The 15,709-nt window shown below is 36.0% G+C and overlaps 1 protein-coding gene across 2 annotated transcripts in view; it reads right to left on the reverse strand.

The window, feature by feature from the left end:
• Positions 1-347: 347 nt before the first annotated feature.
• The window catches only part of KCNN2 (potassium calcium-activated channel subfamily N member 2), a 103,870-nt gene continuing 88,508 nt past the window's right edge, over positions 348-15,709 (reverse strand). For both annotated transcript variants that reach the window (XM_058166253.1, XM_058166254.1), the window contains 4 exons: positions 11,991-12,101; positions 10,609-10,736; positions 4,236-4,305; positions 348-1,075 (listed from right to left, as the gene is read on the reverse strand). In XM_058166253.1, the coding sequence (XP_058022236.1) occupies positions 788-1,075; positions 4,236-4,305; positions 10,609-10,736; positions 11,991-12,101 (597 nt within the window). In that variant the 3' untranslated portion in view covers positions 348-787. The remainder of the gene's footprint in view (positions 1,076-4,235; positions 4,306-10,608; positions 10,737-11,990; positions 12,102-15,709) is intronic.

Here is a 15,709-nt window from a genome sequence, read left to right on the forward strand (position 1 = left end):
AAATGGTTTGGAGCCAGCCCTTTTCTAAATTTTTAGTAAACAATTATTTGTATAAATAAGGTATAAGAACATACAGCATGCTGCCAATATACTGGAGGAAATATGGGTGCAGTGGCTCTTATCAATGAACTTTCATAAACAAAAACAACTTGTTCATTGTTTTTCTCCACAAGCTGGCATGTAATGCAAAAAATAAAAAATAAAAGCAAAATTTTAAATAAAGACCATCCAATCTTTTACATTAATTTAAATTTAAATTAATGCATTATCACTGTGATCTTTTCCTGCATAGAATGTCAAATAAAAACTTGTTTGAAAAAAACCCAAAATGAGCTTGGTCTTCTCATAATTAAAGCATTTTTTCTACATTTCCATGTTAAAAAAACAACAACAACAGAGCTGGGAATGTTAAAGTCAAAGTGACCAAGCAACTATGTGCAGAAAGTAACCCTTTTATTATATTATATACTGTAATAGTAATAAAGTTTGTTGGAAGTGCATGAATAAAAAGTTAGTGAAATTACAGGAGGAACAATCTATATAGCAATAATAGGTGCATTCACTGTGCATCTGAAAAGAAAAGAGAGGGGGAGAGGGAGGGGAGAGGGAGAGGGAGAGAGAAAGAGTTTTCACTCATTTTGGCCTAAAACTTGTGTTCAGGTTTCCAGAATTCTGACATCAGAACCCAGATAACACTGATTAGAACCATAAGGCTTTACAATAAAAGCTAAAATATTGACCATATGATGGCAAAAAAGTCTTTATTTTGTGGTTAACTTATTCTCTTCTAGCTACTCTCTGATGAAGTGGGTGGTGCTGTAGAGGAAGACCTCCGTCTTCTAGACAAGGACCTTGATCGTTCTGCACTGTAGGTTACATGCTTATCATAATTTTGTATCTGAGCTTCAAGAAATTCCCTTTGCTGTTGGCTAATTGTCTGGCTAATCAGTCCAGGGAGAGCTTGGATGCTACCAATTAAAGTTTCCAGTTTTGTTTCCAGAGTAACAATCCTCTTCTCAAAGTCTTCACTTCGTTCATTCAAGTCCGAAATCATATCATACATGATGTTTTGAGTCTAAAAGGAGAAATAAAAAGTGAAATAAATTACAGCAAACAGATTTTTAAGCAGTATTTTCCAACGTTCAAGTTTCACTCATAGGCAAGGAGAATGTACACAAAAAGATTCCTAACTGGAATCAACCTATTTTACTTAACTTATCTTTTTATGCTATGTACTGCATTGAACTGAGGCTATTAATTTTTGGTGGAGCACTTCCATATGTCAAGCATGAAAAATCCGCCAGAAGAATAAAGATACACAAACCGGAATCATGCGTGTCTAGAAATCTATTTATCCCAGAAGCTGTAAAGATTCTCTGCCTGTGAAATAGATTTTAGTAGATCAATTGTTTCATTTTTCTCCAATATTACCAGAAGAAAAATGTTATTTTCTCAAAGATCTCAGTGCACATTATGCAGTAGTATTTTTTCCTGTTTTCTATGTAGTGCAAAATGATTCCTTAAACTCTATCCCATATTCTCCACTCTGTCTCTTGGCTCTGTGGTACTCCAATACTTTTTCCCACCAGGAGCCAACTAAAGGGTTTACAAAGTCTACCATCTGTTATATTGCAGAATTCCTCTAACCTAGAGCAAAGCAGGAAATACTCCTCTGATTGAAAAGAGATGTTGAGTATAATATAATCAGATAGGTAAGTGTTACAGGCAATGTGATACTTAAGGGTCTAATCTAGTCCAAGAAAAGGCAGTGCAATAAAAATAGAAAAATATGGTATTGATTGAGAAAACCCTGGCACTTATACAAATCAAAACAACAACCTAATGCAACTACCTGATAAGAGTCTTTTCTCTCACTTGGAAGCCTTGGCACAAAACAAAACAAAACAAAACAAAACAAAACAAAACCCTTTCAATTAATCTGAGTTGAGCCTTCTCCTCTTTTTCTTTTATCAACCACCACCATACAAACCCAACATAGAGTACTAATAGCTGACTGACTTTCCCTCAGTGTCTGCCACCCTCTACCTTAAATAACCATTATAGTTTATACATATTGTGTTCATACCCCCTATGCACCCTTTGCATACTCACTGGCCCTACACTAACAGCAGGATCCACTCTAAATTTGATGGATTTCATGATCACAGAAGAGAGAGGCTCTGGATAAGTCAGTTGCCATGGCCATATTATAATCTGATCAGCTTTGAGATGACTGCTGATATAAGCCTTCATGGAATAGTGAGCTGTTAAAACATGTCATCCCAGGAACTTGTTGGATCCTTAAGGGACCTGGAGATTTACTTTCTCTCTTGAGAACACAGAATACCCCAGGAACAGGTACTATTGCTTCAACGCATCCACATCTCTTTTACAAAGCTATTATCAGTCAATTTGGTTTGATTTACATCCTTCCTTCTACTGAGTCAAGCAGCATGATAGCCTTAATACTAATTATGTTTGTGTTTTAATAGGGAGTTGAGGGCAATGAACCAGAATGAAACATAAGGATGACATCTCAAAATAAACTGACTCAAGTACCGACTACAGCCTTTTCTGGAGCAGTATTCCATGTTAGTGAAGGCAGTGAAAAATGCACAGAATAGGCCAGAGTTACTGTGTGATTCCTCTTTCTTCAGGAGGGTGGGAATAAGGAACCAGAGTAGTACGGTGCTTGTTATCTGTAATTTGCAATATAAAGTAATTTGAATTCAACTTGACCTAAACTTCAGAGTTGGGACAGAGGATTATGATGTAAATTGGCAGCTCCTTGTTGTATAGTTTTAAGTTATATTCATTTTGAGGATTTGAAGGATACTGATAGAGGGTTTGAAAAAATAAGGGTTACCTCCTCCTATAACCCTATCCACCCGGTTGCTCAAATTGATAGCAAAGTCAGCCTCAATGCTTAAGAGAGATAATTAAGGCTTCTCTGGAGGATGGCTATATTTTTTGTGTCAGAAAAAAAGTAATGATAAATCTACTATTAAAGAAACGTTCTGTTAAACATAAAGAGCTGGAAAATGATCTACTTCAAACATACTATTTCCAAAGATAGTGTTGTATATGAGAACTTCAGACACATCCAGAGAATGCTAATTATGTGTCGCAATTTCAAGTAGACTTTCAGTCAAGTGGTGTATAGAAATTGCTTTGGGTACCTTGGTATAACAGTTACATCATGAATTTCTTAGGAATTCTTATGACTTCTTGGTTGCTATCCGGGCAGTCACCACAAGTCAAGAATGGCTCAAAGGTACACATATACACAAAAATCAAAGAGAGACTAAAGCTAAAGTTTAATTCCAGATTCACTTATTTAAATATTAAGTTTATACCCTGCCTCATTCTGGAGGTCCAGTGGTACTCCCTTCTCAGTTTTTCACACCACAACCTTATGAACTATATTAGGCTGAGAAAGAGTGACTGGTCCAAAGTCAACCAGTAAATGTTCATAGCTGATAATGAATTAGCAGCAGGGTCTTCCCAGTGCCAGTTCAACTCCTTAATCACTTCATCACTCTGTCTGTTGTGCCTCGTCCTCCCTCATCAACCCAGCCGGGCCCCTCCCATCTCCTGCCAGGCCTGCTATCAGATTCAGAGACTGATAATGAAGAGGAACGGCCTGGCATGCCTCCAGCCCCCAGCCCTGGCCCCATGCCTGGAGGGGATGTCAGGAATGAATAAACAAACCTCACTCACATGCAGCCATCAGAGGGAGTCAGCCACGGATTGGAATTGCCCGGGCCTGCTCCTTCCAATCCCTCCCTTTCTCAAACAGCAGAAGACAATCTAAAGTGGGAGGATCCTCGCTTCTGGAGATCTGAGAGGCGACGTCAGCAGAAGGAAGGGAGGGGCAGGCCTGGATAAGTGCTGAGTCATGGAGCCACACCCCATGGCCTATATAAAAGACCAGCTTGAGTCAAGCAATTTGAGTCAAGCAAAGTCTCATCTGGTTTGCTGAAGTCACACCTTGGATTCCTGCCTGCCCTGAGAAATCTGAAAGGAATTTGGCAAAGCTGCAGAGGCTTCGTGGCCACGCTTGATACAGACTTCCCAGACCCGGTCGTCGGAGGGGAAGTGGGACACGACACTGTCTCTCAAGTTTTCTAATTACATTTTGAAGCTATTTGTACTGAATCTCAAAGCTCAGAAATGAATTAAATGGATCGACAAAAGTATGAAAACATACTGTTCATTTATAACATTGTACCAACCTTCGCCAAGTCCACCAAAGTGTTTGCCTGATCGTTCAGTTTCCTCTGTTCCATTTTAACACTTCTTAATCTAAAAGACAGAAATCCACGTCAGATATCTCTTGTCTGAAAGCTCATAAAACCTGTATATGGCATGCATCTAAACAAATAACTGCATGGACAATGTCTTGAATACTTTGTGTACAGTCATAACTGGTTATGTGTCTGGGTACAATGAAGAGCATGCTTCCTTAACACCGCAAAAAAGAAAGAGAGAGCAAGAAAATGTGATGTCCCCGAAACTACTAATTGCCATGGTTAACGCTGAATTCAAAGAGGGAAGTAAGGATTTATCCGTAGTATATGAAAGAAAGCCAAAACATTCCTTAAAGCTCCTGTATCCTATCAAGTAGCCATAGGAAGTAATGAGTAATCTCCTCATTGTTACCTTAAGTAATTATACTTCTTCCTTATGCCTACATGATTAGATACAGGTAAAAGCCCTCTTCAGTCTGAAATGGATTTGGTTAGGAGGTGTTTGAACCTGATGAAAACACAGTGATAAGTGAGTTCCTTCTCAATATGTAAAAACTTTTATCTGACCAGCAGCTAAATGATTAATATGTTATTAATTATATTATGTCATTATTATATTATTAATAACATATTATGTTAATATGTTATTATTGTCCTTGTTGCTATGGCTGACCTAAGTACTTTAGAAAAAATCTGCATGGATAAATTTTTTAATTGGTTTAGTTAGCCTGTTTATCTGTCAGTGATTGAGCTGGAACATTTAGGCAGATCAGATGGGTATACTGTAAAAGAGACCCCTGGGTATATCCTTCCCTTGATGCCTAAGTCATTCCATTCATGCTAATTAACTGAACACGGTAAGAAAGGAAAAACAGGGTATATTAAGCTGCATTGCAATACGAAAGTTTTTGCTCAAAGTTTACATCCCAAAGAGGCTGATTTGAGATTGACAGAGACTGGCAGCTCTTTTGTCCTCATGATTCAAAGGGGGGGGAAGACAGAAATAACTATTTTGTGGTTCCCTCCTCCACCCACACTGTTTTTTGCTGCAATTTTTTTCTCCAAAAATTTCCTTATTCACACCAAAGTACATTCAGAGTTTTGATATGCAAGCATTCTTTATTTCGATCAGGGGAAGAAGTTTTACATGTAATAATTTCTTTTGTGCACCAGGAACTATTATCTATACCAAAGCCAATATGGAAATCCTGCAGGTAAGGACATTCTTTATGTTGGAAATCAATGGCCACAAAGAATTGCTTGGAGGATTATTTTCTAGGTGGCCATCTATCACCACTGGGTTGCACTGGCAATAAAGGCATCTGTGCAAAAACCTACAATCCACTGGTTTACATACATAGCCCACTGCTGATAACTGCATGAGGAAGTTATTTAGTCCATAGCATAGTTCTCATTTGTCACTGTTCTGTGCTCTATGTTTTTATATCTGAAAATCTATATCTCATTAAACAAAATACCAGTAACCTCAAATGGATAGAGGTTTTATTCTGTTCAAAGTCATATCCGTCAACCCCACTGAAATTGCCTTCTTTACATAATTTGGAATGCTTTTATTTACATATTTTAATCAATTTATCTTAAAAGTGGTATTACGGTATATAGCCTTTCCCGACAGATACCTATGGAATTTTTGTTCATCTTTTATTTCTTCAGAATGAAATCTGGCTAATTCACATGCCCAGAATTCAGAAATTTCCTAATTCCCTTTAAAAAGCCTGCTTGAAATGAGGATGAAAATATGGCTATAGTTGCACAAACTGACTATGAATAGAAAAGGCTGAACCTCATAATATCAGGAAGAGGAAGAATCTATGAGCAAACATCTAACAAGGTCCTGTGTGGTTGTAAACATAAACCAAAAAAGGAAATAAAACAAGAGTGCCAGTTAAATAAACACAACTTGAATATATCTTTAGGCATGGCATGTTGATTTGTCTGTACAACCATTCAGAACAGTGGTGGGTTTCAAACATTTTTACTACTGGTTCTGTGGCTGTGGCTTGGTGGGCGTGGCATGGCTTGGTGGGCATGGCTTGGTGGGCGTGGCAGGGGAAAGATACTGTAAAATCTGCATTCCCTCCCCAATCTAGAGGAAAGTTATTGCAAAATTCCCATTTCCTCCCAATCAGCTGGCACTTGGGAGGCAGAGAATGGGGGCAGGGCCAATCAGAATTTTTACTACCGGTTCTCCGGACTACTCAAAATTTCCACTACCAGTTCTCCAGAACTGGTCAGAACCTGCTGAAACCCACCTCTGATTCAGAAATGTATTAAAACTAGATTGCCAGTTATTTTTAAAAACAAAAAGGCCAGTTATTACTTTAGAATTGATACTCCTTCCTTCCTCATATGACATACGGGACAAGTATGGAAAAGTATAAACTCTGTTCCAATTTTTTTCCTCACAAATGTGTGTTACTAAAAGAGTATTTCTATCTTTCAGGATATGGATGTTCTTAGCCTTACTTAATCTGTGAGAGGAAAACCTTTTTACACTATTATTTTCTTAGCTGCAACAGTCAGATTAAAAATGAACATAGTCGGATCTTTCTCTGTAAATTATGAAATATTGATACTCTGATTCATCCCTTCTGAACTTCACTTATCACAGAAAAAATTCATGACTTTGGATTGCAGTTCCACAGTAGCAACCAGACTATAGAAATTCACAAATAAAGTATCCATTTGTTGCATGCAGACAGAGGTAAATTCTGCAAATTTTAAAGGAACAGCTCACACAACTTACTTCCGAGCTCTATTTTCATTGTTGAAATAAAAGACAAAACAAAGAAAAGAAACTGTAACATTTTCTAAAACAAAACAGTACAAGGGATGGTCTTCAAGTGAACGCAATTGGATCTGTATAGTTTGTACTTCTCACGTATTCCCTATGGTGCCAGGGGGCCCGTGCCTAATGAAATCTGTGCCCAACTCAGATGTAGGATAACATTGCTGTATCATTACACCTTCTATATCCCCATTTCACCACAACTGAATTAACTGATATTCTATTCACTTTCCTTGCTATACATATACAAAGTAATACGGGGTAACATAAAAGCTTAACTTCCCTTCCCAGCATGACTTTTATCAATAGGATCACCATAAAATAGCAATATGCTTTGTACATCTGTGTGATGAAAGTTTGATCTTCCCTCCTTTTCCTAACAAAAGGGTGCTTCATTTGCTACCACCAAAAGAAGATGGCAGAACCATTCAGCCTTTTGTTTTCTTGACCAGAATTTTCCTGGTAGGAAAGAAAGATGGAAGAATTGGTGGGATATTTCGGGAGAGGGGCATATGGAAAGCAATTGAAAGCTGTTCCCAGTAGAATAGGGTTCTCCAATCTTGGCAAACTTTATAACCTGTAGATTTCAACACCCAAAATTCCTCAGCCAGAGCATGAAACCCCTGCAGTAGAGTATACACACAACTTGGGTCACCCGCCGTTGGTTTTGTCTCACTTTCTGCAGTTTGTCACCGTGATATGAAAGTCAGGGATATAGCAAGGAGTTAAGCTCTTCAAATGAAAGACAAAGGGCATAAGAGATGCTAAAGGGTGTCTTTTTCTAAAGTAGATGCAGAGCAATGATCCCTATGCCCTCATCATCATTCACTGACCGATTGGGAAGATTGTCTGTTTGGGATATGTCATCATTAAATTAAATATTATTTTTTTAACAATTGGATCAAAGTCCAAAAGAGAGGGCCGATAATAGTATGAGAATGCAGGGGATAACTTCAGAGGGAGAAGCAGATTATTTCCTACATGTGGTAGGACTTAGTGATGCCACACAGACATCATTGAAAGGCCAAGAGATGCAGAACTCTGCATAAGAAAGGAAGATTATAAAAATGGTTCAAAGTTATTTCCTACTCAATAGCAGGAGAAGCATACCCTTATGCAGCAATCTTGAAATAAATGCAGCAAAGCTTTTAGAATATAGTTTTATTTCAGGAGGGAGTCTCAAACATCTTTCTTGAAATATAAACTATTACTAGCAGGAAGCATGATAAGTTTAAAAAAGAAATGTTAAAAATCACATTCTAGTGAATTAAGAAAAAAATGTGTTGCAATTAATTGCCATCCTGTTCTATTTAGGGGTCAAATCATTGCTGTGAATTCAGCTAGCATTAAATGTAATGATGTACATTTGATCATCAATGTACAGACTGATCATCTGCAAGTTCTCTCTCAAGATTATATATGTAAATATGTCCAACTTAATTCCAAGCATGCATTATATAATACTACTATGAAATGTGATCTGAGCTCAGATATATTTTGAAATTGTCATATCCAGTTCTTGCCTTCCAAAGGCAAGAACTGAACAAAATGCTGAAGAAAATGCAACAAATTCTAATATTTTCTAGTTTATACTTTTCAAGTAAAAAATAAAGGAATGAAAATTTCATGTAAATATATTTTTGAAAGCACATTTAATTTTATATTATTATGCCCTTTTCTATATACAGGACTGTTGAACCTCATGTTTGCTAAACCACATAAATATTTGTAGATATTGAATTTTGCTTGAACATATTAAATAACCATTGATTTAATTCAGCCTCTTCTATTCTGCTGAGGCTGAAACAGAAATACTATTACAGCTATTTAATATGGTCAAATCAATAAAGAAAAAAAAGACATTTACAAAATCTATCCCTCCCTCGCTCTGGCATATAATATATGTGACTAAATTCAAGCCTGCAATAGTGAGAGCCATGATCAAAATGTTCATTGCACAGACGGCCCCTTTCCCTTTTTACACTAGATGCAGTAAAAGGAAAAAAAGAAGAAAACAAATGTTTACTGTTTATTGGAATTATTTAAACTTATGCTAAACCGTAAATTAGCTTTATACATTACAGTGAGCTTCATGGTCTTCACAGCCATGATGAAGAGACTGGAAACTTTTGCTTTCAGTTTTGCTTAACAACTTTTAATGATGCCTAATTTATTAATAATATTAATATGATCTATTGAGATGAGTCACTTTGAAACCACAGTTGTATAATGTCTTGTTTCAGCAAATCATAATTAACATTAGGATTCAGAGTCCAGATATGGATGCATAATTTAAGATTATTTAAAACAATCTTTTTGTGTAACTGTCATATAGAAACATGACAGCACAACACTTTCTGCTTACCAAGATTTTGGTAATTAGTGTGGACACCTATTGGTGACTCCCTTTTCTGAGGAAACAGCAAAGGACTATTTCTCAAAAATGTACATAAGACAGAAATATAATGTGGAACATGTATTGCTTTTATTTTATTTTATTTGCAAAGAGCATACAGCTCCCAAAGTTTCCACCTCAAAATCATGGTTTGTTCTTACATTTTCTATGTTAAAGTGGAACCAACAAGTTTCTTTTTTCTTTTTTACCAAATATAAATCTTATTTTAGCAATATTGCTTTTTAAATAAGTTCATCATTCCAAATCATCACAGCTTTAATCATTAAATTCAATTGGCATATTGCCAGAACCTTTAATGGCTGTAATTAAAATATTTTGATTTGATTGTATTAACCTAAAGGTTAATACCAATATTATTTATTCAATTTTAATACTGTTTAACCCATTAAATGGTAAGATGATCCTCTAGATATTCTTATCTGTCATCTAATGTACTAGCACAGTTTATACTCTAAACAGTCATATATATGAAATACATTTGCTTTTAAACAATCAAAATAATTCATATTGAAAAGTTCCAGGTAAAGGAGATGGATATGGCTGCATGCAATATTTTTATTTCCATTCATTTTCCCATCTCCTGCCACCACAAATATTCATGCCATGACTTTGATATCTTTGGTTTTAGAACTACAGGCATAATTCTTATGTAGATTTGGCTGCTTATATCTATCTGCAGAATTTTGGGGCAGACTTCTTTTTGCTTTTGTTTCCTTTCAGCAGAAATGCATATTCAGAAAGAAATAACTTTCTTCCTGAGATAAAGAGTACTATTTATTCATGCCATTCTGTTGGAAAAAGGAATCTGCCAACATATCATTCAACTAACCTATCATCCCTCCCCATTCTCTCTTCTATTCTACCCAGCCTGCCCAAAATCTGTTTCAAAGGACAGGATCCTCTGGAGGAGATTTAGGGCCTATCAAGAAGTGAAACAGGAGGAAAATAGAAGGAAGCTCCATTAAATATGCAAATATGCTCAGTATCTGATGCAGTGCCATATATGGAACATTATAGAATATTAAATGGAATAAATAGAAAGTCAAATCTGAGGCAGTTGTCTGGAAGCCAGACCTATGGGATTATCACAACAGCCTCGCAAGGGCAAAACAGACAAATCAAAGAGTACTTACTGGTGAATAGCTTGCAAGAATTTGCGCTGATGTTTCCTTACTTTTGCATGGTCTATCTTTTTTACCAGCTTGGTGTTTTTATAAATTAACCATGTTTCCCTGAGTACATTGGCAGCTGCATTTTTCACCTATTTAACAAAAACAAAATAAAACACACATCAGGATGTCTGGATTCAAATTATGTCCCTTCCAAGGGACATATGAACATATTTTCTATCATAAACATTTACAGGAGAAAATGCTCCTGAGGAAAAGTGTTTTAGATAGCTTAGGGAACGATAACAACGATTCTTATTTTATGCTTTCCTTCGGTTGGTTCTTCAAGGAACAAACACCTGTTGCCTTCACCTTGTTGTTTGATACATGCAAAGATGTAAGGATGAGAAAAGTCAAGATAGCAGCCATGATGATATGTGATCAAAGCTCTGCTTCTTTTTTATGTGTGCCACACATACAAAAATGAGTGGAACTTCAATTGCACGACTGTGGCCTTTTTAAAAAACCATATTCTGCAGACTCCCCTGTGTGATGAACATGTTGGCCTACTGCCATATTCTCCATATGGAGGAATTTCTCCATTATTTTGTGTTACCATGGAGTGTTTTCTCTCCATGGGAAAAAAAAGATGAAACAAAGTTAAAGGTTTGGAACATAATTTACATATATTTCTTGAGAACTGATTACAATTAAAAGTTGGAATGCTGAAGAGTAAAACAGTAACTGCTGTTTCCAAACATTTTCATTTAAAAGTGTATTTAATATTATCTGAAAACAGAAAATACATTTCAGACATAACACTATGTGCTTGCTACATATAAATTGATTCAATACATGTACTGCAATTTAAATTATTTTTTACACACACAGACACCCCTTATGCTTTTCTTTGGATTATGCTCTGAGATTTCCAACCATAACAACTTCTTCAAATCTACCAAACTGGACCAAATACAGAGAGCAGATTGTAGTGGTTCACATCAGCAGAATGGAACAAGGAGTTAGGAATGTCTTCCATCCCTTTCCTTACTATCATTTATGATTTCGTGATTGGTATTTTCTAATATGTGCTCTTTTTAAACATTATTTTAAACTGCAGGATGTAATTAGTAGGTAGTAATTTTCACCAGAAAGCTGTGGGGAAGAGGAACAGGGGAGGAGAAAGAAGATGAGAAAATACAGGAGCAGAATGTTTTCTCTTTGTGCAGAAGATTTTCCGCACGTGACATTGGGTCCTGTACTTAAAATTGACATCGTGCTTCAAAATTTAGAAACTGAATATTCAACCTTCCAAATCTAATTGTTAAAAGTATCCTGATCAGAGAACAGAATTAAACAAAATGTTGTTATAAAAATATCCAAAAATGGTTTATATTATAACTTACTCTTTTAGTTAGCTGGGTATCCATCATGAAATTATGTACATGTTTTTCAGCTTTGGTAAGTTCTAGTTTTCTTGCTACCACAGCTACCACTAGTGCAGTGCAACCAGCACCCTGGGAACAGCAATAAAAGAAAACAGAATTAAGGAAAACAGAATTGACCAAAAAAAAAAGTAAGGGGATCAGTTCAGCTATTAACTTGGATAATACAGTCAATTCAGCTCAGTTATATAATGTTAACCAGGGTCTCCGTGCTAGAAGTCACGATCTGGATTTGTAATTATAACTTTACTTTAGCAGTTCTTTTGTCCTCTTCACAGAGTTTTTCCACAGTGGAAAACGGAACAGCAGAGAATTGTTAAGTATTTATGGTTTTCTCCGTAGCCATAATAAGAGGAAATGAGAAAACAAAGAATGGAAACTATTGCTTTCTTCCTAGGCTTCAGTTGCCTTCAGCCTAGATTTCCAAATTAAATCTTGTGAATTGTAAACATTTTATTGAGGACGAGAGAAACTTGGGACTTAATAGGTCCCCATAGGAAAAAAAATGTCTGAGAATGAAGATTCTGGGAGAATTTGGTACTTGTGTACCAAATTTGGCATTTGAGATAAAACATACAAAACTTATTGATGCCTTTTTAAACATTAGCCACTTTATGAAATAGTGATGGATGGTAAAATAAGTTCTTCTCAGGTTCAAAAGACCATTAGCATTTATACTACACCAATATTGAATATAATTGAATCAATCAATAATATATGATAACTGTGTACAGTGATTGCACAGAATAAGTGCAATCGTTTTAGGAACAAATGCAATAAAAGCAATGCTTGCTTAAACTTTATCTTTTTACTTTAATACAAGTCTTATCTTAAATCTAAATAAGCCATGAAATGTGAAATACTGTGCAATCTGTCCTTGTATGACCTATGAGGGTAATCTGGCATTCAATTTATGATCATTTGCAGGGAGAGCATATATCATTTTGGGGCTGGAATTTATATTTTAATGAATATTTGGCATATCTGCATCCATAAAATAATTTCTTATTTATGTGATTTTTAATAACAGTAAAAATTCATTTGCACTAAATGCACTCATTTATAAATTTATTCTGGTCTCATTAGTCTGTCAATGGAGAAAGTCAGAGGAAAATTTTAAAAGTAGCTACAGTCCAGGGGTGAAAATTTCTTACTACCGGTTCTGTGGGCATGACTTGGTGGAAGGGGGAGAATGTGACTGGGTGGGCATGGCCAACTTTTTTTTTTAACTTTTAAAAGCCTCTGATGATCAGGCAACTCAGCTGGGATTGCCAGAGGAACCTTTTAAAAGCATTTTTTTACAACCTCTCTGGCCGATCCCAGCTGAGTTGCCTGATGGCCAGAACCCTTTAAAAGCATTTTTTACAGCCTCTTCAGCCAAAGAGGTTGTAGAAAAAATGTTTTTAAAGGGTTCTGATGATCCCAGCTGAGTTGCCTGATCACCAGAACCCTTTAAAAGCATTTTTTACAGCCTATTCGGACGAAGAAGTTGTAGAAAAAATACTTTGAAAAGGTCCTGACGATCCCAGCTGAGCCATGCGATCATCAGAGGCTTTTTTTTTAACTTTTAAAAGCATTTTTTTGGCCGAAGAAAAAATGCTTTTAAAAGTAAAAAAAGAGCCTCTGATGATAGCACGGCTCAGCTGAGTATGTGGGGAGGAAGGGGGGGGCAGGTATTTTTGCTACTGGTTCATCGAACCACCCGCCGCCATCGCTACCAGATCAGGTGATCTGGTCCGAACTGGGAGCATTTCACCCCTGCTACAGTCTCTTCTCTTTCCCCTGCTCTCCTCCCAGCTACAGTAGAGGCCAAAATTGTTGAAACCTTTTAGGGAAAGTGTATTTTCTAAAATTAGCTAATAACACCAATTTTGGGGAGGGCGTAGTACCATAAAATTATATATCAATAGAAAGATAATTTAATCAAGAATGTAATGCAATAACTTTTATGAAGGATTTGCTATTAGAATTGCAGTTACAGTATAAAGAAGAAAAGTGAAACATGTAGAAAAAATGAGATATACAAAAATTATCACCATAGAAAAAAATCAGATATACAAAAATTATCACTTCAGTTAATACTTAGTTGGGTAACCTTTAGCATGAATTACAGCCTTACAATGTCTTCCCATGGAGTAAACCAAGTTTTTTTTAGTTCTGCAGCTGTTATAATGTGAAACCAAGATTGCTTCTATTAACTGGGTTTTATTGCTGGGTCGCTTTTGACTAACAAGTTTCTTTAGTCAGCTCCATAGATTTTCAATTGGGTCTGGGCTATTCCCAGGCCATTTCAGCAATGGAATATGATTATCTTGAAACTCCAAAAAAAAAGTGGTGTTATTAGCAGTCAAACCTCAAAAATACACTTTTCCCAAAAGGTTTCCACTATTTTGGCCACTATTGTATAGTCAACTAGCAAAGTGTAGATGTGAAATTTTTTCCTCTTAAGGATGTTCTCAACATCTTACATAAAGAGAACTTAGAGGATCTAGAGAAGCCTAAACTTCTTTTAAGTCAATTGTGGATCAAATATTATAAATCCAATAGATCAAATGAAAGCCTTCTTCTTCCTATATGCCTACATTTGGCTTACAACAAACTAACCCTAACTCAAACTTTGACTAAGGCTTCCTAATGTATGAATGATATTTTCTTTGAAAGGATTCTTTTAAAGCCTCCTGTATCCTTTAACCCCATTAGAAGTTTCCAAATTTATGCAAAGTATAGACTGATTCACCTACTTTCAAGTTTCTGCCTCTTTTCAGAAGAAATCTAGCATTTATATTCATTCAGGTTTTGAACAAATCTATACAATATATGGAAAAACAAAAAGCAGGACAATACCTGACGTGTACCAAATGTCTATTGTCTAGATAATGTCTAGATAATACTATCTATTGTGTAGAGATAGTTGAGACAGAGTGCCAGTTTACAATACATAACACATGCTTACGAATACTGAAAACAATAACATACAGGGAAACAAATGTGATCAGCAATACTACAAGCCGCTCTCACAGTTGTAATTGGATTTGTGAAAAAGACATACATGCATGCCCAGAGACTGGGGCATTATACACATTACACCACTTGTCATTCAACTAGAGAAATTTGTTTAGCATTATTGCTCAACATCATAATGGATTTGAATTTTTTTTTTATTTGAAGCTCTGTGAGTTTTGTAATACCTGTAGATCCATAGGATGAATCTGGGATACATAACTAAACCATGTTCTTCTAGAGCTTTTCATTGTGCTTAATGATATAAGAGGTGAATTGTGATCCCCTCTTAGAGCTGTTGCTCCATTTCTTGCTCATTGCCTTAGGGATCCAATGAGGGAGAAAGTAGACAGTGATGGGAAATTTATTTGTCACCAAAAATGCACAACAGTTTTCTTGATGCTTTTTATATTATAAAATGGAAAGCCTATAAGAATTTGAACAGGTATTCTGTTTGTTTCAAGATCACTAGGAGGATGGCCAACTGACCAGGTAATTCATAACAAGAAGCAAGAGTTTTATCTCAGATAAGAATCTCCATATGAAGCTGTTATTGAAATAATGAAGAAAAAAATAATCTATGAGGAGGATGTTATTGAAAAGCAGAGAAAATATTGTATTTTTGACATCTGCTGCTGATCTATTCTTATCTAATAAAGAAAAGAGTTTCATCCCTGAGG

The sequence above is a fragment of the Ahaetulla prasina genome, chromosome 2 (genome assembly GCF_028640845.1).
Source record: "Ahaetulla prasina isolate Xishuangbanna chromosome 2, ASM2864084v1, whole genome shotgun sequence".
Classification (NCBI taxonomy): domain Eukaryota; kingdom Metazoa; phylum Chordata; class Lepidosauria; order Squamata; family Colubridae; genus Ahaetulla; species Ahaetulla prasina.